Here is a 24,083-nt window from a genome sequence, read left to right as displayed (position 1 = left end):
AGGGACTTAACCTCACGTCTGTCTGACTACAGAGCTGAGCCCTTTCTTTGAACTTTACAAAACTTCTTATTTTGTATTGGGGTTTAGCCTACAAATGTTGTGATAGTTTCCAGTGACCAGCAAAGGGACTCAGCCATACATATACATGTATCCATTCTTCCCCAAACTCCCCTCCCATCCAAGTTGTCGAATAACATTGAGCAGAGTTCCATGTGCTATACAGTAGGTCCTCACTGGTTATCCATTTTAAATATAGCAGTGTGTACATGTCCATCCCAAAGTGGAAGTGTGAAAGTGAAAGTTGCTCAGTCGTGTCAGACTCTTCGCAACCCCATGGACTATATAGTCCATGGAATTCTCTTGGCCAGAATATCGGAGTGGGTAACCTTTCCCTTCTCTAGGGAATCTTCCCAACCCAGGGATCAAACCCAGGTCTCCCGCATTGCAGGCAGATTCTTTACCAGCTGAGGCACAACCAAACTCCCTAGCTATTCCTTCCCCCAAAACTTCCCCCACTCCTTGGCAACCATGAGTTCATTCTCTAAGTCTGTGAGTCTGTTTCTGTTCTGTGAGTAAGCTCATTTGTATCATTTCTCTTTAAATTCTACATACAAGGGATGTCATACAAAATTTCTCCTCCTCTGACTTACTTCACTCAGTATGACGACCATGTTACTGCAAATGCCAAATCAAAATTCTGAACCAGTCACTCTAACTCCTTATAAACAAAGATTTAGAGGAGAGTTGCAAACTTGAAAAGTTGTGACAAGGCTAGGAAACTATGGAAGATTTTATTTTCTTTCTTTAAAGGTTTTCTTCAATATTGTGCTATATTTGCAATTTTTAAAAAGTGACCAGCAAAGGGACTCAGAATCCTAATATTTAAAAACTCCACTTCCTAAATATTCTGCTGTTAACTAGTAGTGATATCTGATAAAATAATTCAAGGGGTTGATAATTACATGTGTTAGTCCTCATACAATTACATGAAAAAAGAACATTTGGAGTCATTATATTTTAACCCAGTGGAATGGTTTTCTCAGGGTTAGTGTTGCAGCAAGCAAGTGGATGGAGAAGAGGGAGCTACCAAACTTCCTCTACCATCATTCACTTGGGGCTGTCCACATAATTCATTGTGCTCTCCAGTGACCCCAACTAGAATCTTCACTGAAGCTTTCTAGTCTATAGCTCATTGCTGGGTTTTTTGTTTTGTTTGCTCCCTTTAAGAGCCCTTCTTTTATTGGGAAATAAATACAAAGAGGTGGGTCAGCCAACACATGTAGTTCTAGGGGCTACATATGTAAGAGGAAAGAGACTCACTTTCTCAGAACTCAGCTAGTATCCTAACTTCTCCCTTTTCCCTGGACTCGCTTCAAGTCAGTCCACTTCATTGGCATGATGACACAGGAATCCCTGTTCTGGGCTGGCCCATTAGCATCTTAGACAATCACTGAATGATCTCACAGAAGGTACAGTGCTCATTCCCCAGTTCTGTCTCTCAGGGAAGCCACGGTGGTTGGAGACTGGATCTATTCAGAGAGAAAGAAGCATATTGCTCTTTGCCAACCTTTGCAGAAGTGCTCAGTAGATGTACCTAAAAGCCTTCCAGAATGACTGAAGATGAGGCCTTGGATTGAGTTTTGTATAGAGGGAAGAATAAGGCTGACAGTGATTATTCGGGGTTTCTAGAGTACTTCACAAATTATTGTCATATTTATCTCTCTTGTCTAAGAAGGTAGATCAGGGACTTCCCTGGTGGTCCAGTGGTTAAGAATTCACCTTCCAATGCAGGGGATGTGGGTTCAATCCCTGATCAGGGAGCCAAGATCCCACATGCTGCAGGGCAACTGCACCTGCATGCCACAACTACTGAGCTGCATGTTCCAGAGCCCATGAGCTGCAGTGAAGAGCAGAGTGTCACAAGGAAGACCCAGTGCAGCAGGAGAGAGAGAGAGAAGGTGGATCAGAGTTATGGGAGGCAGTTTTGGGTGCACATGAAAAGGTTTGAGGTTGGTGCCTCAGCAGCTACTGTTACTGGTTCCTGAGGCTTGTTCCTTCCTAGAAGGTGTGGGCTGATAAGGACACTTCCCTCTTTCTAGTGGCTTATGCTTGTAGAAGGCAAGCTAGCAAACTACATGGCTGCCATGTAGGGAAATTTGGGAGACATTAAAGAGTACCCCCAACCCTACCAAAAATGCTTCTCAAAGAGCTGCAGACACTTCAGGGACATGAGAAGTTCAGGGTCAAGTTCCAAAAAGGTCTCAGAAAGGGAGAGATTTCCACACATTGGCTCTGAGGTCTGGAACGATGGCAAAAGCATCAGGGAAGTGAGAAGAGTTCAGAGAGAAAATCCTCAGATTACTGATGCTCACAGATCTCTCTCCTCAACCTCTGGACTCAAGTGCTCTGAACCAGATCTGAACTCTAGAGAAGGCACTGGTAAAAAGCCTCGAAGTGGGCAATCTGAGTAGCACAGCTCGGGTAAGGGTCAGAAGGCGCTGCCAGTGGGCATCATCTCAGACTTCTGGGCTAAGTACCCAGCTCCCCTCCTTGAGCCTGGGCGCATCAATCTGCTCAGGAAGGTAACTCCCTGAGTTCTCAGGGGAAAGATGCTGGATAAAACCTGGGTCTAGATCTGACTGACAGCCACCTCGTAGTCTCGTTTTCGCCCCCGTCTCCCCGAGGCCATGGCAGGGCTGTTTGGTACACTGATCTGCTCAGCCTCCATATCAGACACCTGTCCCCAGTGAGCTTCCTCATCTCCCCCCACAGGGCAGACCCCAGGGTGTTTTTCCCAGTGCTTTCCCCAGGCTAGTTTTAGACTGCAATCAGGTCTCCTAGGAGATGTTTCAGAGTTTGGGGGAATTTTATACTTTCATTTTGTTTTTGTGGGGTTTTTGTTTCTGTTTTTTACTTATCCAGATAAATGAACACATCATGGGCTCCAAATGGCCAGGTGGTCTGGACTGCTTGTCAGTGACCCTTCCCTGTGGGGCTGGCTTATATTATAGGGACCTCTGGTCAGAGATCAGGGAACGGTCATTTGCTGGGAAGCTAGATTGCTCCGGAGCAGTCCAGAACCAGAAAGCTTCAGGCAGGTCCCTGCCATCTGTCACCTTAAACTGTCAGAAGAGAGAGTAGCAAGTCTCAGGGGGATGTTTATACTGTCCTGTTTAAGAGCAGGAGATGACCTCATTGTGCAGCCCACCTGAGATTGTTTGCAGAGGGTTTTTTTTTTTCACAGACACATGGTCCTCCTTGCTCTCAGGGAGGGGCTCCACATAGGCAAAGGGAGGGAAGTGATGTTTTGTGACAAGTGATGAATGTGTGGAACAGAAATTGTACTCATCCAGATGCTCCTGTTGCCTATGCCTGTCTCTGTGCCAAATGGAATGTTCCATGGATAATGGGCTATTGATCAACACAAGCTTGAAGATTGGTTAGGATTCTTGTCCAGTGTAATGTGAAGGCTTTTGAATATGACTCTGTAAATACAAAGCATTATCACCGGTGTATCTTTTGTTGTTGATCTGTCAGAATCTGTTCTTTATAGCTGACGAAGCAGCTTGGTATACCGAGTTAATAACTGCAAACCTCAGGTTAGTCACCTTGCCCCTTAGGTTTTAAAATAGTTTCCTGTGACAGCTGTAACAAAGCAGCTATAACAAATTACCACAAACTTGATGGCTTAACTATAGGATTTTGTGGATATTCTTTATCAAATTGGGAAATTCCCCTTCCCCCATTTCTAGCTGCGAGAGTTTTTATCACAAAAACCTGTTCAATTTTGTCAAATGTTTTTCTGCATCTATTAATGTGATCATGTGAGTCTTCTTCTTTAGCCTGCTGATATGATGGATTAATTGATTTTCACATGTTAAACTAGTACCTGCAATAAATCCTACTTTGTTGGAAGTATATAGTTGTTTTTTTCCTCCTTGTAGTTCTAACAGTTTTCACCTCATTATTTGAGCTCTGTTGTTAGGTGCATACATGTTACGGATTGTTATGTCTTTGTGGAGACTTCTTTCTCATTATGGAATACTCCTCTTTATTCCTCAGAGCTTTCCTGGCTTTGATAGCTTTCCTGTCAGAAATTAATATAGACACATCTGCTTTCTTTTGATTAGTATTAACTTGTTTTCTTTCTCCATTCATTTACTTTTTAATTTTATATGTGTTTATATTTAAAGTGGGTTTCTTGAAGACATATAGTTAAGTCTTGTTTTTGGACGCACCCTGACAATCTCTGCCTCTTAATTGGTTCATTTAGACTATTAACATTCAAAGTGTTTACTGATATTGTCGGGGTAATATCTACCATGTTTGTTACTATTTTCTATTTGTTAACCTCATTCTTTGTTGCATTTTTTGTCTTCCACTCTTTGTCTGCCTTTTATGGTTTTGATTGAACTTTTGTAAGATTTCATTTTTTCTCCTTTCTTAGTATGTCAGTTATACTTGTTTTTTTTTAACTTCTTTTAGTGATTGCCCTAGATTTTGCAATATACATTTACAACTAATCCAAGCACAGTTTTAAATAACACTATACTGCTTCGTGGGTAGTATGAGTACTTAACAGTAGCAAAATAATCCCAATTCTTCCCTCCTGTGACTTGTGTATCATTGCTGTCATTCATTTCACTTATATATAAGCATATATACACAAGGCATATGCATAAGCATACATAATTTGGTATATTGCTTATATATTGTTGCTATTATTATTTTGAACAATGTGTTATCTGTTAGATCAATTAAGAATAAAAGAAATAAAAGCTTCTATTTTAACCTTCACTTATTCCTTCTCTGATGCTCTTCCTCAGTAGATTTGAGTTTCTGGCCTTTATTATTTTCCTTCTCTCTGAAGAAATTCTTATAACATTCCTTACAAGTCAGAACTATGGCAACAAATTCCCTCCATCTTTGTTTGTCTGAAAATATCTTTATTTCTCCTTCACTTTTGAAGAATAATTTCACAGGATACAGAAAATTATAAGTTGGTGGTTATAATTATATAATTATAATTATATTTATATAATTATATGTTTATTTATATAATTATAAGTTTTTTCTCAACACTTTTAAGTATTTTATTCCATTCTCAATTGTTGCTTGCAGTTACTTCTTTTTAAGTTAAAGAAATGTGAAGACATATAGAAGACATATATTGTGACACTAGTGATTTTATGCTGAATAAGATAAAAGTTTTTAAATACTAGAAAATATTTCCTCAATTTTTTATGCATTTCACAATTAAAACTACAGTCATGACACACTCTTAAGTTTAATCTTTTTCTCACTATCTTACATCTAGACAAGTAACAAAACAATAAATCAAGGGACTTCCCTCATGGTCCAGTGGTTAAGAATGCACCTTGCAATTCAGGAGATGTGGGCTGGATCTCTGGTCATAATGCTAAAACCCCGCATGCCACAGAGCAACTAACCCCAAGCAACGCAACTATTGATAGTCCATACACCACAAGAAAGATACCATGTGACGCAACTGAGACCTTATGCAGCTAAATAAATAAATAAATATTTTAAAAACCCAATGAATCAAAACTCTGTTTTATATCATTTTCCTCTTTTCATGGTATATATACTCTCACCCTGGCTGATTTCAAGCTACCAGCATGATATCATTGAATGCAAAGCTGGGGAAAGCTGTGTAGCAGCACCCATGATCAGATATTTTGTTCCCACGACAGAGATACAATAGATGTGATGTTCTCAAGAGCAAAGAGAATAGTAAAATGTAAAATAGTTAAGAAGTAATGAGTTCTGAGTTTTCAATTCCCTCAGTTTTGGATGTAATTTATTTAAGTGTAAATTGATATAATTCCATTTTTAATGATATAATGTTTATCAATAACCAGCTCACAAGCTTTCTGAAACTTTAACAGCTGGCTTTCATGAGTTGGTACCATGCTGACTCCAGCACACCACTGGGTAGTGCTGTGGGCAGGACAGTTGGGTGTCAGGTGTTTCTGTGTGCGGAAAGGGGAATGGTGAGACTAAAGAGCACTATGTCACCAGCGCTTATTACCCTTATCCTCCTAGGGAGGCCCACTGGAAAGTGACTTTGACTTGTTATATGGACTTTAAAAATAACTGTTACAGCAGCTTCCTTGGTGGTCCAGTAAGAATCCACCTTGTAGTGCAGGGGACACGAGTATGGGAAGATCTCACATGCCATGGGGCAGCCAAGCCCATGCACCACAGTGACTGAGCCCAGACACCCAGAGCAGCACTAGAGCTGCAACTATGGAAGCCTGTGCTGTGTGGCAAGAGCAGCCATCACAATAAGAAGCCCGAACACCGTGGTTCAGAAGCCCCCGCTCGCCGCAGCTGGAGAAAGCACGAGCCCAGCAATGAAGACCCAGCACTGTCAAAAAAATTAAAAAATAACCTGTTACAATTGCATTTCAAAGTTTCCTTGTGAGAAAATAATAGTGGATTTCATATTTATTGCTTAACTTATGAAAAAGCACAAGAGCTTCCGTCAGTTTTAGTCCCTTCTCCTCAACAAAAAGATTAGTTGCAAGTTCTAAAATAAGGCAGCCCCTCCAAACACAGCATCAGTTCAGTTCAGTTCAGTTCAATCACTCAGTTGTGTCCGACTCTTTGCGACCCCATGAACCGCAGCACGCCAGGCCTCCCTGTCCATCACCAACTCCTGGAGTTCACCCAAACTCATGTCCGTCGAGTCGGTGATGCCATCCAGCCATCTCATTCTCTGTCGTCCCCTTCTCCTCCTGCCCCCAATCCCTCCCAGCATCAGTCTCTTTTCCAGTGAGTCAACTTTTTGCATGAGGTGGCCAAAGTATTGGAGTTTCAGCTTTAGCATCAGTCCTTCCAATGAACACAGCATTCAGTTCAGTTCAGTTCAGTCACTCAGTCGTGTCTGACTCTCCGCGACCCCATGAATCACAGCACGCCAGGCCTCCCTGTCCATCACCAACTCCCGGAGTTCACTCAAACTCATGTCCACAGAGTCGGTGATGCCATCCAGCCATCTCATTCTCCGTCGTCCCCTTCTCCTCCCACTCCCAACCTTTCCCAGCATCAGAGTCTTTTCCAGTGAGTCAACTCATCGCGTGAGGTGGCCAAAGTATTGCAGTTTCAGCTTTAGCATCAGTCCCTCCAATGAACACCCAGGATTGATTTCCTTTAGAATGGACTGGTTGGATCTCCTTGCAGTATAAGGGACTCTCAAGAGTCTTCTCCAACACCACATTTCAAAAGCATCGATTCTTCGGCGATCAGCTTTCTTCACAGTCCAGCTCTCACATCCATACATGACCACGGGAAAAACCATTGCCTTGACTAGATGGACCTTGGTTGGCAAAGTAATGTCTCTGCTTTTTAATATACTATCAAGCATAGGGCTCACTAAATTCTACCACAATGTACCCAGTAGGGAAATTGGGTTTCTGCCAGCTGACCCACCCTTGCCCACCTCCATCTCTCTGTGATTTTGGCACCAGGACCTGACTGCATGGAGAGATGTTCTCTGAAATCATGGAACAAATCAGAAGTAAAATGTCCATCAGCTATGAAAAGTCAATCATCCTTGTGCAGGGGTCATGCTAATCTTCTCTGTATCATTCCAATTTTATTTACAGGGGAACAATGGAGAAACAGACATAGAGAACAGACTTACAGACATGAGGAGAGGGGAGGAGAGGGTGAGATGTATGGAAAGAGTAACATGGAAACTTACATTACCATGTGTAAAACAGATAGCCAATGGGAATTTGCTGTATGGCTTAGGAAATTCAAACAGGGGCTCTGTATCAACCTAGAGGGGTGGGATGGGGAAGAAGACAGGAGGGAGTTTCAAAAGGGAGCAGATATTTGTATACCTATGGCTGATTCATTTTGAGGTTTGACAGAAAACAGCAAAATTCTGTAAAGCAATTATCTTTCAATAAAAAATAAATTAATTTTTTAAAAAAAGTCAATCATCCAAGTACAACTTGAAATAACTCATCCGAATTTGGGGTAGCCTGACACAACTACATGTTTTTTTTGCGCTATAATAAGAGTTACCAGACAGAACCAGCCAGAGAGGCTTGACATCCCTTTCCCGGAGACAGCTAAGAAAGGGAGAGAGGGGAGGACATTTCTGCCAAGGCTGGGGGTTTGACCGAGGTGATTACACAGATCCCTTCCCGGCTCTCGCAGTGTAACCACCTGACTCTGACTTCTTGGGAAGAGCAGAGTGACTTAAGGCTTGAAAGAGATGACCAATCCTCGAGGCACAGGCAGAAAAAGCCCCAGTGAGACAGGAAGCCTGCTGGTTTCTGATGCATAAACTAGACAGTAGAGGCAGCACTCGGCTGACGCGGAGCTCTCTCTGCCTTGGCTGGTGTTTGAGAGCAGCTGCCGGGCTCTCACCAGACTCCCTGCCTTATCCTCACTGGCTGATGGATCCCAAGGGGCTCCTCTCCTTGAATGTCTTGCTGTTTTCTTCTCTGATTCTTGAGCTGAGCTGCAGAACAGGTAAGTGTTCATCTGTTTGAGGGCTTGGGTCCTAGGATTACCTACCAGGAATCAGCTACAGCCACCTAGACAAAGAGAGAACTCAGCGGCCAGGGTTGTTATTTGGCTGCGGGTAGGGGGCAGGGGAGTAGGGGGAGGGCTGTGATCTGCTGCCTCTTCCTCAGAGACTGAGTTCCTCCTGCCTCTGTCGAAGAGGAAGGAAGATTGTGAGTTACTGGGCTCCTGGATCTGAGGCTCAGCCCTGCCAGTCCTAGCTTCCAAGGAAACCAGGAGATCCAGTCAAAGACACCAGTCACATTCTAGACCGGCCTCTCTGGGTGAGAGGCTGCAGTCAAAGCCCTGGCTGAGTGGTTGGTTTTGTGTGAGTATCCTAGCAAAGGCCCAGGATAAGGAAATGAGCTGGAGGGAGGGAGCTCTGGGAGAAAATTACTCCTACAACTCTGTCCTGGATGGGGATCTTCCCATACACAAGCAGACAAACCAAAAACATGATCCACCTACAAGAAAGGGCTGTAGCGGGAAGAGAGGGTAAAAGTGAAAACCCCAGACAATGGTTGGGAAGATAGTGGTCACAGTATGGTCGTGCTGGTGGCTACTTTCCTGGAAGTAGCGTTCCAAGGCAGCAAGAGGGGAAGAGGCCAGGATTTTTGGAGCCCAGGGCTGGTTACAGTCAGTGAGAAATGCAAATCAGGAATGCTCAGAGTAGCTCCAGTGTAGAGCCAAAGTGTTTAGAACTGGACTCTGCTCCTATCTTTCTGGTTTGCTGGCATTCTATGTTTAGAAGTTTTGCAAACTACTCTGTTTAGAGGTTTGAGAAAAGGTGTTTGGGAAAGAAAAAGCCAAGCAAGGAGCAAACTTTGGGCTCACTAAGGAGTGGATGAGCATCTCCTTTCTGCTTATATGCCTTCAGACTTTGTTTAAACTGTGTGAGGCAGCCTAAAGTGGAAGCGGCATTAGGGAAAGAGGGAAAATCCTGAGGCTCTGGATGTTTATTCTTGGGGTTTTCAAGACCGTAAATCCATTATGGACTTTTCCAGGAGAAGCCCAGAGATGTGTTGAGGTTATCTGAGGGGCTGCACTTGAGATTGGTCTTTAGACAGATTCCCAGATGAATAGATATTCCTTGGCCCTGCGTTTCCTCAGAATCAAGCAGACTCATGGCTCTTGCTGTCCAAGGTCTCAGAGAGCAATAATTGAACTCAGGGTTCAGAAAGCCATATGGAACTACTTTAAGCCATAATAAGGAGATGGCTCAGATGGTAAAGAACCTGCCTGCAATGCAGGAGACCCAGCTTCGATCCCTGGATCAGGAAGATCTCCTGGAGAAGAAAATGGCAACACACTCTAGTATTCTTGCCTGGAGAATTCCATGGACAGTGGAGCCTGGCGGGCTACAGTCCATGGGTTCACAAAGAGTTAGACGTGACTGAGCGACTAACACTTCACTTCAGGAAGAGTTAAACCTTCCTGGGGGCACCCCATTCATGACTCCACCATTTTGGGGATACTTTCTGGTGACTATCAGGAGTGACGGGTTTGAAAATTTAGAAAAAGTTCAGTGGAGCTGAACTTTTCTATCCCTGTACTAACTTGCCTTCTGGTCAGCCTGGCCCTGGCATCTCAGGTTCTGCTGACAGCCGCTGCAGGCAAAGCTTCCGAGGTCACTGGTTAGTAAGAAACAGCCCAGCCCTTTAAAGGCGTGTCTATCCAATCAGCAGTGTTCATCTTTCTTACGATTGTCTTCTCTGAAATATGTACAAAAATTTTATACTGTTTTTATTTTTAAACATGCACTCTCTTGTGAAACCCCAATAAAACCCAGACGGAAATGCTTTGCAAATGGGACAGGTCAACCGTGACAGATTTACCCAACCAAGAAGCCCAATTCTTGTAAAATTAGTACCCACTCCCCTTCCCAGCTCTACTCAGCTCACCTTCCAATTCCCAGTCAAAACTGTAAAAATCAAAAAGTCCACTTGTCCCTTCCCCCAATGAACTGAATTCTTCATTTCCCTCAGTGATACATTTTTTAATAGGCTTCACTTTTTCAGAGCAGTTTTGGGTTCACAGCAAAATGATTGAGAAGTACAGAGACTTCCCGCGGCCCCCCCACACACATAGCCTCTCCCATTATCAATATCTCCCACCAGAGTGGTACATCTGTTACAGCTGATGAATCTACCCCAGCAGGACTGTTTATTCTTTCATCCAGGTCCTCCCCACTTCCTTCACCACATAAGAGGAGAAGTGAAGGGCAAGTTGGGGGGTGTGGTTCTAGACTTGTGTATTCACTGTCCCATTCTACCCCAATATTTAGATCTAGGCACTTTTATTTCTCAAAAGTTTTAATACTGTGACATAATGCTACTGACTTCACTATCTCCGGTGTTAGACTGGAAATCAGAACTTCAGGGCTATTTGGTTTTATCCATAGATTGACTTTGGACAATCCCATTCAGCAACTATCTATTAAGGACACATGGTATGGCTGACACTAGGTGATGTGTGGAGTAAAATGAACAACCACAGCCTCTGTCCAGAACTTGGCACAGAATCTGGCACACGAGAGCCCTTCTACAAATGTTTGTTGAATGATTAATAATAGTATACACAGAATTTTCTTGCTATATATCAAACACTGTTGTAAGTGCTTTATGTGTATTATTCATTTAATTATACCAACTCTATGAGTTGTTATTGCTACATTATGATTTTATAAAAGGAAAAAGAGGCACAGAGTAGTTAGTAATTTCTCCTTAATCACAGAGCTTGACTCCAGAGGCCTCAAGGAATGAAACTGGTTAAGCTTATGTTTAGGGAGGAGAATCCTAAAATTTGTATCCAGGTTCCATAGTAAAAATTAGACTATGCTGTCTATAATTGAAGCATATGAGTTGATTTTAATTGAATTGAAATTAAATATCAGTTCAGTTCAGTTCACTTCAGTCACTCAGTCGTGTCCGACTCTTTGAGACCCCATGAATTGCAGCACGCCAGGCCTCCCTGTCCATCACCAACTCCCAGAGTTCACCCAAACTCATGTGCATTCAGTCAGTGATGCCATCCAGCCATCTCATCTTCTGTCGTCCCCTTCTTCTCCTGCCCCCAATCCCTCCCAGCATCAGGGTCTTTTCCAGTGAGTCAACTCTTCTCATGACATTGCCAAAGTATTGGAGTTTCAGCTTTAGCATCAGTCCTTCCAATGAACACCCAGGACTGGTCTCCTTTAGGATGGACTGGTTGGATCTTCTTGTATAGGAATTCACAAAAGGTGAGAGAAGTTGGATGAATCAGAGAAGGAAGTAGAAGGCTTATGGAAGTATTTGATCTGGGATTTGGAAAGTAGATAGAAACATCTTTCATCATGTAGTTTTTTAATTTAATTTTTTGTTAACTAGTTTGTTTATGGAGGAGTCTCCTACGTCGGTCTCTAAAACTTCAACAGTATAAAAGGGTATTGAAGAGAGATTTGTCTCCCTGTTACAGTGGCGAACAAGACAGACACAGATTCTACTCTTAGAAGCTTGTAATTGCTAAGGATAAAAAGCATTGAACGAGACTTAAAAGTGTGATGGGTGATATGAAAGGAGTGACCCAAAGTGGACTGGAAGCACATGGCAGAGAAACCGTATCACAGCCAAGGGCCAAATGCAGAGGCCTGAAGGACAGAAGGAATTGGACAGGCACATAAAGGGCAGTGACAGACTTTCAGGCGGGGGAACGGTAAGCGCAAATATTCTAAGATAGAAAGACCCAGCAGCATCAAGGAATGGGACTAGAAGGACACCGGGTAGGACTTCAATTTGAAAAGAAGACTTAGACACATTATCCTTTCTTTGTGAGCCCAGATTTCCCATAAGAGCTATGAGGGCTCTGAGTCCTCCCTGAAAGAAATGCTGTAGCAAGATGCCCAGTGTCAGGGCTGCCCCCCACCAAAAAAAGTTTATCATTAGGTAGAGTCCCATCTTATGAAAGGGTTGGCTAAATGCTACTAATTTCAGGAAAATATCCATGGGCTCATGTGAATCACTCTACTTTCTAAGTAGAATTGCCCTGGAAGGAAAGTGAGTTGGTGTTAACAGCTATAAATGTTTCCTCCAGACTCTTAGTAAACAGGGTCTGACTGAATCACAAACCCACTGGAAAACCCTCATCAGGCAGTCGGATGTTTCAGGAGCTGGTACTCTACTTGAAGGGTTTTATGAGCCACTTTAAAGCCCCCACTTGTTTTTCCACGCTTGCTCGGGTGTCAGTGAGGTCACACATGCCCTACAGACCCGGCCACTCACACACTCAGCTGTTACATCACCATTCTTTATGTGGGTTGTGGCATGTGAGGGTCTGTTCTTAATGAAGTTTTGATTCCGTTCCCCATGACCAAGCTGCTTAAACCGCTCATCCTGTCATTCTCATATGCCCTCTCTTTCTTTCCCTCTTAACCTCTTCTTTTCTTTAAAAAATTTAAAAAAAAATTTTTTTTTTCTATTTTTGGCTACTTCTTGCCCCATCCTCTGTCTCCTCTTCCCCTGACTCCCTTCCATTTCTAAATTCCAAAAACAACCATGGTGTAAAGAGTCTGTTGGATTAGGCGGGTGGAAAGGACACACAGGACACAAGGGAGGGTGGAGGCCTATGGTCTATAAGTGGGTATCATTTGCATCTGTTTCTTCTCTATATCAAAATGGATCTAAAAACATCAACAGTGTGATGGTAATTCTCAACTTGTATTTGAAGCCCACTTCTCACTTTGAGAAGTGACATTCATGGCTATGCTTCCGGAAAAAATGTACACATGCTTACCTATATGACTTCCATATTCAATTTAGGGGGCCTGTATGCCATGTGACATTTCTACTTGCATGGATGGCTCTAGTTTTCTGCTGTCCCTTTCTTGGTAGAAGTTGAGGTTCAGGATGCTTGGGTATTGTATGATCCACATTATCTGGACAGCCAGGCATCCATACGTGCGAGTAGAAGGATGTTCAGCATGTCCTCTTATGTGTCTGTGTGAACATAGCAATCCCAGCAGCAAGAGTAGCACTCTGTGTCTAATCACCTAAGCCTCTGTTGAATCAGGCAACCTGCTCCAAGAGCTGATGTAACAGCAGCATGCAGCACAACACATGCTGAGTGTCTTCCCACCACTCCTGAACAGCTATGTGCCAGGAAGTCCCTAGCCATCCAGTGCTTTCACTGCTGGGGGCCGGGGTTTAATCCCTGGTTGGGGAACTGAGATCCCACAAGTCACATAGCATAGGAAAAAATAAAACTTACAAGAGCCAACCATTCAAATCCAAATTTTGCTTTTTCCCAACCTTTAAATCTCTAGTCTGATATCAGCAGGGCCCTTTGCAGGATATAAAAGCATTTTGTTATCAAGAACATCTGAATCTGTTCGCCCAAATTTCCAACAACCCATCTTAACCACAAGTTAATTTTGCCTTCTCTAGGTGTCTGTATTATTTAAGCAGACAGTTTTATTGTACTCTTTTGACTTTCTTATCAACTAGAACAATCTGTGCTCTCTCTGAGTCATGGACTCCTTCTTTTATGAACATTAGCTTATGATTAAGTTCAGTTATTAAGTTCAGCCACATACGGGTCAAAGCTAAATAAGAGAGATTTTAGTCAGGTAACATGGCTTTCAGCATTCATAAATTGAACAGATATGTATTTAAAACCTATTACATGCCAACCACTGCTGTAGGTCCTACGGAAAAAACAATGAACAACACAAACTTCTTCCTCTTGAGAAGTTGGCATGGGGGGAGACAAAAATAAAAATGACCAAATATGCAGTATAACATCAGACAGTGATAAGTACAGCAAGATAGGATAGGCTATAGATAGGATCATCAGAGCAGGTCTTTCAGAAAAGATGACTTTTTTGAGCAGAAATCTAAAAGAAAATGAGAGTATGAGCTCTTTAGATACATAGTGAAAGTGAAGTCGCTCAGTCGTGTTGGACTCTTCACGACCCTATGGACTGCAGCCCCTCCGTCCATGGGATTTTCCAGGCAAGAGGACTGGAGTGGGGTGCCATTGCCTTCTCCATTAAATGCCTAGCATAACCTTAATAAATATTTGAGTAAATCAACATAAAATGACCATCATATCATGTGAGCCATTTTCTGGTTTATAAAAAGATGTAGCAAATTTTAAAATGATACAAAATATAATTTTAAAAACAACATTGAAAAGTGGGTATATTTAACTATACTCAGCTCATTATAGAGCAAGTGGGTGAGTGCAATAGTAATTCATGCTATAGCATGTTTAATGAACTTGCAAAAGAGAAAATGGGTCAAAGGAAAGTGGAGAAATTTTCTCTTTTCATTAGAACCAAAGGGCTCCGTAATCATCTGGCATTCACTCAATGTTGTACCTATGGTTAGCAATGTACATGATGGGAACTCCAGGGATCTTCTGGATTCTTCATTTAAGGTCCTGGTCAACTGTGGCCACAATGTAACACTTGTGCTGAATTATTCTTTGTACTAAGAAGTCATCTGCATAGGTTCCTTTGTGTGTACACGGTAATCGTTCAAATCTTAGATCCATAAGGGAAGAGATTTCCAGAAAGAGAAAGAACAATAATGCAAAAGCTATGAGATGAGAATGCTCTGGATGAGTTATGGACCAGCTGGAGCTGGTGTAGCCATAGTGTAGTGAGCGAAGTGTGGACAGGAGATGCAGTCAGAGAATACAAGGGTCTGGATTATTCAGAGTCTTTGAAGCCGTAACAAGGGCCATGGATTCTGTTTCTCTTTGAAGAGAGACAAAATCTGACATAGTATTAAAAAGTTTCTCCATCCATTGTATAGATGCAGGAAGATTTGTTGGAAGACAAAAGAAGAGCCAGGCCTGCGATGATGGTCGTGATGCCAGATATATTTTGAAGGCAGAGCCAACAGGATTTGCTGATAGATTGAATATGGAATATGAAAGGAAGAAAGGAGTCAAGGGTGATTCCAGTGTTTTGGCCTGGGAATTGTAATGTTGTTTGCAGAAGAGGCATAGAATCAAGAGTTCATTTGCTAGGTCTAAGATGCCCTTTAGACCTCCAAACACTAATACCAATTGGTGTAGGCAGTTTGGAGTACAGTGAAAGGTTTGGATGGGAGATACATCTCTGGAAGCATTCCAGAAACCTGTCAAACTATGCAACTATTAATAGATAAGTGTGGCTGGGAAAGAGAAGTCTGAGTACTGATCCCTGGAATGCTCCAATTTTATAGGTCTTTAAGAGCAAAAGACTTTAGTCAAGGAGACGGAGAAAGGGCAGCCAATGAAATAGGAAGAAAACCAAGAGAGGGTGTATTGTTCTCTGGGCCAGAAGAAGTGTTTCAACTGGGGGATGTGAACTTTCTCAGCACTGTTGAGAAAGCAAGATGAAGATGGAGAATTGACTTAGTATCATGGGGTATACAGTGACCTTGACAAGAGTGGTTCCAGTGAGGGGTAAAGAAGAAGGCTTATCTGGAGTGAGTACAAGGAAAAAATAAGTCAGGAGATGGGAACAGAAGGGATAAATACACATGAAAGGACTTTCTGTTCCGTTCCATTGCTCAGTCATGTCCGATTCTATGCGACCCCGTGGACTGTAGCCTACCAGGCTTCTCCACCCATGGGATTTTCCAGGCAAGAATACTGAAGTGGGTTACCGTTTCCTTCTCCAGAGGATCTTCCCGACCCAGGGATCGAACCCGGGTCTCCCGCATTGGAGGCAGACGCTTTAACCTTTGAGCCACCAGGGAAGCCCGAAAGAACTTTAGGATAAAGGAAAACAGAGAAATGGGAAATTGGATGGAGATGGACCTGGGATCAGGGTTTCTAAGACAAGGGAACTTACATGTTGGTGTATCGGGTGTTAATAGAAATAACCCACAGTGTACCATAACAATAACAAAGTCGATGATGAAAGGGGTGGCAGAAGTTGCAGGAACAAAGCCTTGACGTGGGTGAGTGCTCCCTGAAGGAAGAGGTTAGCTTTACCCAGGAGCAGAGACCATCCACCCAAGTATGTAGGTTGACTTGGTAGGGGGAACAAATGGAAGTTCTCTTTTGTTTCTTTTCCTTTTTCAGTGAAATGAGAGGCAGGTTCATCAACTGAGGTTGTGGGTTTGAGGAGAGAGGAGGTGTTAAAAAGTCAGCAGTAGGATCCCTTACAGTGGTTTGAAAGGTTTGGGTTTGTTTTTTGTTTTGTTTTGTTTTTTTGGTTTGGCAATTTTGAAAAAGAGAAATAAAATAATTTCTCTCCCTCAGCATTATTAAATATCTCAATGGCTCTTTGGAGAGAGAAGATTCCACAGGCTCACCTCCTCCTTGATTCCACATCCCTTAGACTTTTCTCTTTCCTTCTCACTTGAAGTGATGCTTCTGTAACCTTGGTCTCTTGGGCTCACAAGCTCAGAATTAGTTTCAGTTACCCTCCTTCCTTCATACTATTTATGAGTAAGTCCCCTGTGTATGAACACATTAAATCCCCTACGTGTGAATGAGTTACATTCTGAGAGGGAGTCCAATTTGCTCATAAATCCTATTTGCTTGTAGGTCCAACAAAGTTAGCCTAGGTGCTCAACTAACACAATCAGCTATATAGTACTGGACTGTACTAGGTTGATGATATTTTTCACACAAATAATACTTTAAAAACAAACACATACTGCTATATAAGTACCGCGTGCTAACCGATTGCGCCACAAACCTGGGGCGAATTCATGTCGATGTATGGCAAAACCAACCAATATAATATTGTAAAATAATTTGCCTCCAATAAAAAATAAATTAATTACCAAAACAAACAAACAAACAAACACATAAAAAGCATTTTGAGAAGATCATGTATACACTGCTATATTTAAAATGGATAACCAACAAAGTACCTAGTGTATAGCACATGGAACTCTGCTCAATGTTCTGTGGCAGCCTGGATGGGAGGGGGGTTTGGGGGAGAACAGATACATGTATATTTATGGCTGAGTCCCTTCACTGTTCACCTGAAACTATCACAACATTGTTAATCGACTATACCCCAATACAAAAGTTTTGGGTGTTAAAAATAAAAAAAAATTAAAAGAAAACATTTTTACTCTTACAGTATAGTACCTTGAAAAGTACAATAGCACAATACAGTAAACAGTTGGCATATAAGGGCACGTTCACATCTTTGAAAGTTTGCAACTTGAATGTTCATATGTAGGGGATTTACTGTATCCAGTGGTGGTGAGACATCTGGCTGAGGAATTAATCTAGTTACTAGTTATATGACTTTAGGCATGTCATTTAACTTCTCTATGCCCTAGGTGCCTTAACTGTAAATGTGAGTGGACAGAATTCCCTCCTAGATCATAGAGACCAAGTATTCTAGTTACTCTATACAGCTCTATCACAAGACTTCCACTGGGAGTTTTTAAACACTGAGAATGCAGTGAGATCCTCATGACAGTCCTTATAAACTACTAAAGATCTGGCAACCCCAGGGATTGGCCAAGAGGAAGAGAGAGATCCTCCAGTCTGTTTTTCCTGATGCAAGGACGTTGTCTCAAAGGCTTCTTTGATAAGATACTTCCCTTTGCTTCTTTCCACAGGGGAGGGCTTGACCAGTTCCACAAAGACGATTCTCGGGCAGCTGGGAAGCAGTGTGCTGTTGCCCCTGGCATCTGAGGAGATAAGTAGGAGCATGAATAAGAGCATCCACATCCTTGTCACAATGGCAGAATCACCCAAAGACACTGTCAAAAAGAAAATAGTGTCCCTAGATCTGCGAAAAGGTGACTCTCCACGTCCTCTGGAGGATGGCTATGAGTTTCATCTGGAAAACCTGAGCCTGAGGATCCTGAAGAGCAGGAAGGAGGATGAAGGCTGGTACTTTATGAGCCTGGAGGAAAACGTTTCAGTCCAGCACTTTAGCCTGCAGCTGAAGCTCTATGGTAATGACGGTGGCTTCCTTGGCCCACAAGGAATGACATAGTGTCTTGCCTAAGAATTCAAACTTCTCCCAGAAGCAAAGGGTATTCAGAATTGGAAGCAACTTGAAAGACATCTCAGTCTAGGGTTAAACAGTGTTTCAGGGAAAAGTTTTAGAGGTTCACAAATCTTTTTGTGTGTGTGTCCAGATTGCACATTAGTAATAGCTGATTAGCACTAGTTACCTTTACCACCATTTTCTAAAGGAAAGGAGCACAGCTGCCTATATGCTAGAGGGCCTGGAGCCCCAAGAGTCTCAATTTACAAATAAGATTTTGTTTGAAAAAAGTGGATTTTTATTCTAATTTTTAAAAGTTTGAATACCACTGATCAAGCAAAACCTCTCTTTCATGGGCGAGGACACTGAAATCAAGAGATAAGTGGTTTGCACGTGCCTACTCACATCTGTGTAGGTGGTTCACTACACTAGGGGTCCTGGGAGATGGAGAGCTGAAACTCAGCCCACACACCACTCACCAAGCCCTGCATCCTGGCAGAAGATTGCATCTACCCGGTGGAAGAAGCATAGTTTTCTCACTTAAACAAAGGCCCTGGTTATAAAAAAAAAAAAAAAAAAAATCGCCTAGTTGCAGAACTTAAACTAAAACCTAGGTCCATCTGAATCCAAGGCCAGTGTTTTTTGTTTGTTTGTTTTGAGCCTTTTTAACTGCCAGCCCCCCTTGAATGCACCCAGAATTTGTCTCTTCACTCCCAAATCTCCCTTGAATTCCCAGGGATCCTGGCAGCCATGTGTGATGTCCTTCTTCACAGTGATTTTCTTATCAGGAAGCCCCATACACACAACACACAAATCCTCAGGTACCACAAGACAGCAATTCCCTCCCCAGACTTCCCTTGGTATCTTCCCTTCCAATGTCTGCAGAATTCCCACAGCCCTTCACCAGGTATCAGGGTGTTCTGATCATACCAGTAGTGTCCCCAGGGCAAGGCTGCCGTAAGCACAAAGGTTACACATAGGTTTTCTAGAATAGTTCACTGTCTTTGTCACATCTTATCATGTTTTATGATCAAATTCTCACCTTAGAAAATATGTTCTCTGCAACCATGGTATTCTCTCAAGTCAAAGAAAGAGGCTGGATTTTGGAATCAGACAGACATGCTTTCAGATCTCAGCTTGGCTGTTAGAAGTTGAGTGGCATTATGTAAGACACTCTACCTCTCTGGGACTCAGTTTCCTCATCTATAAAATGGGAATAATTAGAACTAGGATAATAATTGTTGGGAAAGTTGTTGAAAAGATTAAAGAACATGAAGAGTGTGAAATTCTAGTATTCTGCCTGTCCTATAGTAGTTACTAAATAAAAAGGACTTTCCCTTTTACCTTGCCAATTTTACATCATTAGAGTAAAAAAGTTTGGTGAGGCCTGTGGCTGTCCCAAGTTCAGACATCCTAAAGCACTTGCTATACACACACACAGAGTACAGATGAAATCCCACCACTGAAAAGTCATTCTTTTAGATATAGAAGGTAATACTTTAGCCAAGATCATTCAAACCCATGGGGGAATTAGCTGAGGGCAAACTCCCCAGATGGAATACCGGAGAGCAACCTAAATTAGAAACAAGAGGAATGCAAGGGAGCCCTAACAGTCTTGTGGGGAGGGAACTAAAAGACAGTATTTCTCTTCTCTGTTTTATCCCTGGTCCTGGAAAGGAGTATAGAGGGGCAGTGGGGGAGGGAAGGTGTGAAGTAGTGGGGTTCCCACTAGAAATATATTACACCGCAGATCCATAGGGAGGGAAAGATGCTGTTAGGTTGCATTCTTTCTAACAAAAAGGTTAAATCACCATTCCAGAGGATTCATTTCAGTGATGGCTCCCTTCCTCCCCCTCTTGACAGAGCAGGTCTCCACTCCTCAAATTAAGGTGTTGAACTCCACCCAGAAAGATGGGAATTGCAGTGTCATGCTGGCCTGCACGGTGGAGAAAGGGGACCATGTGACTTACAACTGGAGTGAGGAAGCAGGCGCGCCCCTGCTGAATCCCGCCAACGGCTCCCACCTCCTGTATCTCACTCTTGGCCCTCAGCATGCCAGCAACGTCTACATCTGCACTGTGAGCAACCCCATCAGCAACAGCTCTCAGACCTTCATCCCTTGGTCCAGTTGCAGCTCCAGTCCCCCAGGTGAGTGTCTGAGAGGCAACTGCCATGCCACATTAATGATATGGACGCAGTCCCCACCTGGACCAATGCTCTGCTTCCACAGCCATGGTCTTCACCTTAAAAACAACACTTTATATTTTCTCTATGGTTTGTAAAAGCCTCCCAAGTGCATTCAGTGAGTGGTTACTCTTCATAATGAGCAAGGTGTCGTTATGCTCCATTCATAGTTGAGAAAACTGGTGAGAAATGACGGAACTAGACCCAGAGCCCTGGGTGAACCCTCCCCTCCCCTCTTGCCTTGGCACCAACCTAAAAGGCTGGCGGGGTAAGGAAGTGTGGGCGGCAGGTCCTGACTTCCAATTCATGCTCCACTAACAGTGGAACGGTTCTACACCATCAATAAGTATTTATCAGTCACCTGTGCGGTAGGAAATTGGGAACAGATATGACATACAACCTCTGCTGTCCAGATAATACAAGAAACATGTGCCCAATAATGAAAAGCAACATGTAACAAAGGGAAACATTTTATGAAATGGACTGTGACTCCCACACCAGGTCAGAGGGTCAGGAGAGTCAGATCTCTGACTAAGACCTACACTGTGAAGCTTGGGAAAGTGGTAAATCACATAGCACTTTATTGTTGACAAAGCATTTCAACTGTATCATCTCTTTTGTTCCTCACAATGGCCTTATCAGATAAGTGTTGTCATCATCCTCATTTTATTACAAATTAGGAACTTGAAGCTAGTAGCCTGTAAGAACCCTTCTCAAGTTTTTTCAGCTTATAAATGGTAGTCAGAACCTAAACCTAGATCTTCTGACTAGTCTTTCTCTGTAAAGAGAAAGCGTCATTATTCTGTTATCAAAAGGAAGGAAGGGCTGATTAAGTACGCCCATCTCACCACCTGAGATTGGAAACAGAGCCTGGAAACAGAGATTGGAAACAGACCACTGAGCCTTTTCACTAAGATCTGGTATCCATGCCTCAGGTAGGTTCAGTGTGCTGGCCCTGCCAGTCATTGCCTGTGCCCTGACAGTCTTCCTTCTGCATCCACTGGGGGTAAACAGGAATCATTCTAAGGAGACTCTTGCCCACAGTAGACTTGATGCATATTTGGAAGGCTTTTCCAGATAACCAAGGATCTAGGGACAGAGGAATCCAGCCAGGTCATGACCATCAGCATAGCATATCCAGTCAGCAGCTCCCCTGAGGTATTCCAGATGGACTGCTGGGGAAATCCACCTGCCTTCTGCATCTAAGAACTCCTTGGTGGGCCTCACCCACTGCATGTTACCTCCCCCAGACCCTCATGGCAAAGTCGGCCATCTGTCCGCTCACATGAGGTTGTCTGGCTGCTTGCCCACCTTGCACATGACCACATTCAGAGGTTCTCCCCCAGTTCAGACTTCTCTCCCTGCCCACAGCTATTCAGAACGTGCTGGTGGGAGCACTGTCTCCAAGACCCTAGACCAGAGAACTAACCCTGCTGCTGCTGCTGCTGCTAAGTCGCTTCAGTCGTGTCCAACTCTTGTGCGACCCCATAGACGGCAGCCCACCAGGCTCCCCTGTCCCTGGGATTCTCCAGGCAAGAACACTGGAGTGGGTTGCCATTTCCTTTTCCAATGCATGAAAGTGAAAAGTGAAAGTGAAGTTGCTCAGTCATGTCCGACTCTTAGCGACCTCATGGACTGCAGCCCACCAGGCTCCTCCATCCATGGGATTTTCCAGGCAAGAGTACTGGAGTGGGATGCCATTGCCTTCTCCGGAACTAACCCTAGGGAGTATCAAATAGTGAGAACTCACAAAAGGAAACCACTTGAATACAAGACCTGGCATTACCCAACCACCAGTTGCACCCTATGCAGGATGCCTTACCTAAAGAAAAAACAAAACAAAAATACAAACCCAATCATCAGCAAACAAGATTACTGCCTCACTCAACCTTGCCCATTGAAAAACAAACAAAAACAGCACAAATCTCACCCTATGTGAAGCTTACACAAACCACAGGACCAAGCTTAGAAGGGCAGAAATCAAAAGGAAGAAAGAATTCAACCTTCTTCAAGGAAAGAATTCAACTTTACTTGAAGCCTGGGAAAAGGAAACCTCAAACACAGTAAGTTAAAAGAAAATAATGAAAAGGCAGAGAAATACTACATAAATGAACGGACAAACTAGAAACACAGAAGGCCAAATAAATGAAGAGGAAATAGGCAAACTACCTGAAAAAAAATTCAGAACAATGATAGTAAAGTTGATCAAAAACCTTGAAAACAAAATGGAGAAAATGCAAGAATCAATTCACGAAGAATTAAAGAATAAACCTGCAAAGACAAACAATTACTGAAATTAAAAATACTCTAGAAGGAATCAATAGCAGAATATCTGAAACAAAGGAATGAATCAGTGAGCTGGAAGATAAAACGGTGGAAATAACTTCTGAAGAGCAGAATAAAGTAAAAAGAATGAAAAGAACTGAGGACAGTCTCAGAGACCTCTGGAACAATATCAAATGCACCAGCATTCTAATTATAGGGGTCTCAGAAGAAGAAGAGAAAAAGAAAGTGTATGAGAAAATTTTTTAAGAGATTATAGTTGAAAATTTCCCTACCATGGAAAAGTAAATAGTCAATCAAGTCCAAAAGGCACAAAGAGTCCCATACAGGATAAACCCAAGGAGAAACATGCCAAGACACATACTAATCAAACTAACAAAGACTAAGAACAAACAAAGAATATTAGAAGCAGCAAGGGAGAAGCAACAAGTAACATACAATGGAAACCCCATATGCTTAACACCTGATCTTTCAGCAGAAACTCTGCAGGCCAGAAGGGAATGGCAGGATATATTTAAAGTACTGAAAGGGAAAAATCTACAACCAAGTTTACTGTACCCGGCGAGGATCTTATTCAAAATTGATGGAGAAATAAAAAGGTTTTAAGACAAGCAAAAGTTAAGAGAATTCAGTACCACCAAACCAGCTTTACAACAAATGTTAAAGGGACTTATATAGTCAAGAAATACAAGGCAAGAAAAAAGATCTACAAAATCAACCCCAAACAATTAAGAAAATCGCAATAGAAACATATATGTCAATAACTACTTTAAATGTAAGTGGATTAAATGCTCCAACAAAAAGACACAGAATGTAAACTCTAGATCCAGTGTTACCCTTCTTACTCACAAGGATAAGCCACTTAACCTAAGACTCAGATTCTTTATCTAAAATAATACCTGAAAGTTTTTCTTGACTATGTGTCAATTATGTGGACTCTCATTTAATCCTCACAGCAACCAAATAGTATTAATATCCCCACCTTACAGATGAGGAAACAAAGATATGCGAAAGTCACACACTGAGCAAATGGCAGAGTTGAGTTGTCTGATCCTGAAATCCTCATGGGTACTATCAGAATAGATAATACACATTTTAAATGCCTTATAAATCATAATAAATATGTGTGTTTTTCCTT

At 42.5% G+C, this 24,083-nt stretch overlaps 1 protein-coding gene and 1 pseudogene across 2 annotated transcripts in view; one reads left to right on the top strand and one right to left on the bottom strand.

Annotated features, from left to right (window-relative positions):
• Window positions 1-7,542: 7,542 nt before the first annotated feature.
• On the bottom strand, window positions 7,543-7,643 carry LOC129541865 (U6 spliceosomal RNA; annotated as a pseudogene).
• A 593-nt stretch (window positions 7,644-8,236) lies between these two features.
• SLAMF1 (signaling lymphocytic activation molecule family member 1) overlaps window positions 8,237-24,083 on the top strand; it is a 40,053-nt gene continuing 24,206 nt past the window's right edge. Inside the window, exons 1-3 of one of the 2 annotated variants that reach the window (XM_055402361.2) lie at window positions 8,237-8,511; window positions 18,102-18,443; window positions 20,342-20,626. In XM_055402361.2, the coding sequence (XP_055258336.2) occupies window positions 8,316-8,511; window positions 18,102-18,443; window positions 20,342-20,626 (823 nt within the window). In that variant the 5' untranslated portion in view covers window positions 8,237-8,315. The remainder of the gene's footprint in view (window positions 8,512-18,101; window positions 18,444-20,341; window positions 20,627-24,083) is intronic. The other variant, XM_055402360.2, reaches the window with a different exon arrangement.

The sequence above is a fragment of the Moschus berezovskii genome, chromosome 4 (assembly GCF_049115385.1).
Source record: "Moschus berezovskii isolate FMDL1 chromosome 4, NW_MosBer_1.0, whole genome shotgun sequence".
NCBI classification, from domain to species: domain Eukaryota; kingdom Metazoa; phylum Chordata; class Mammalia; order Artiodactyla; family Moschidae; genus Moschus; species Moschus berezovskii.
This window is presented reverse-complemented; position numbering and strand designations above follow the sequence as displayed.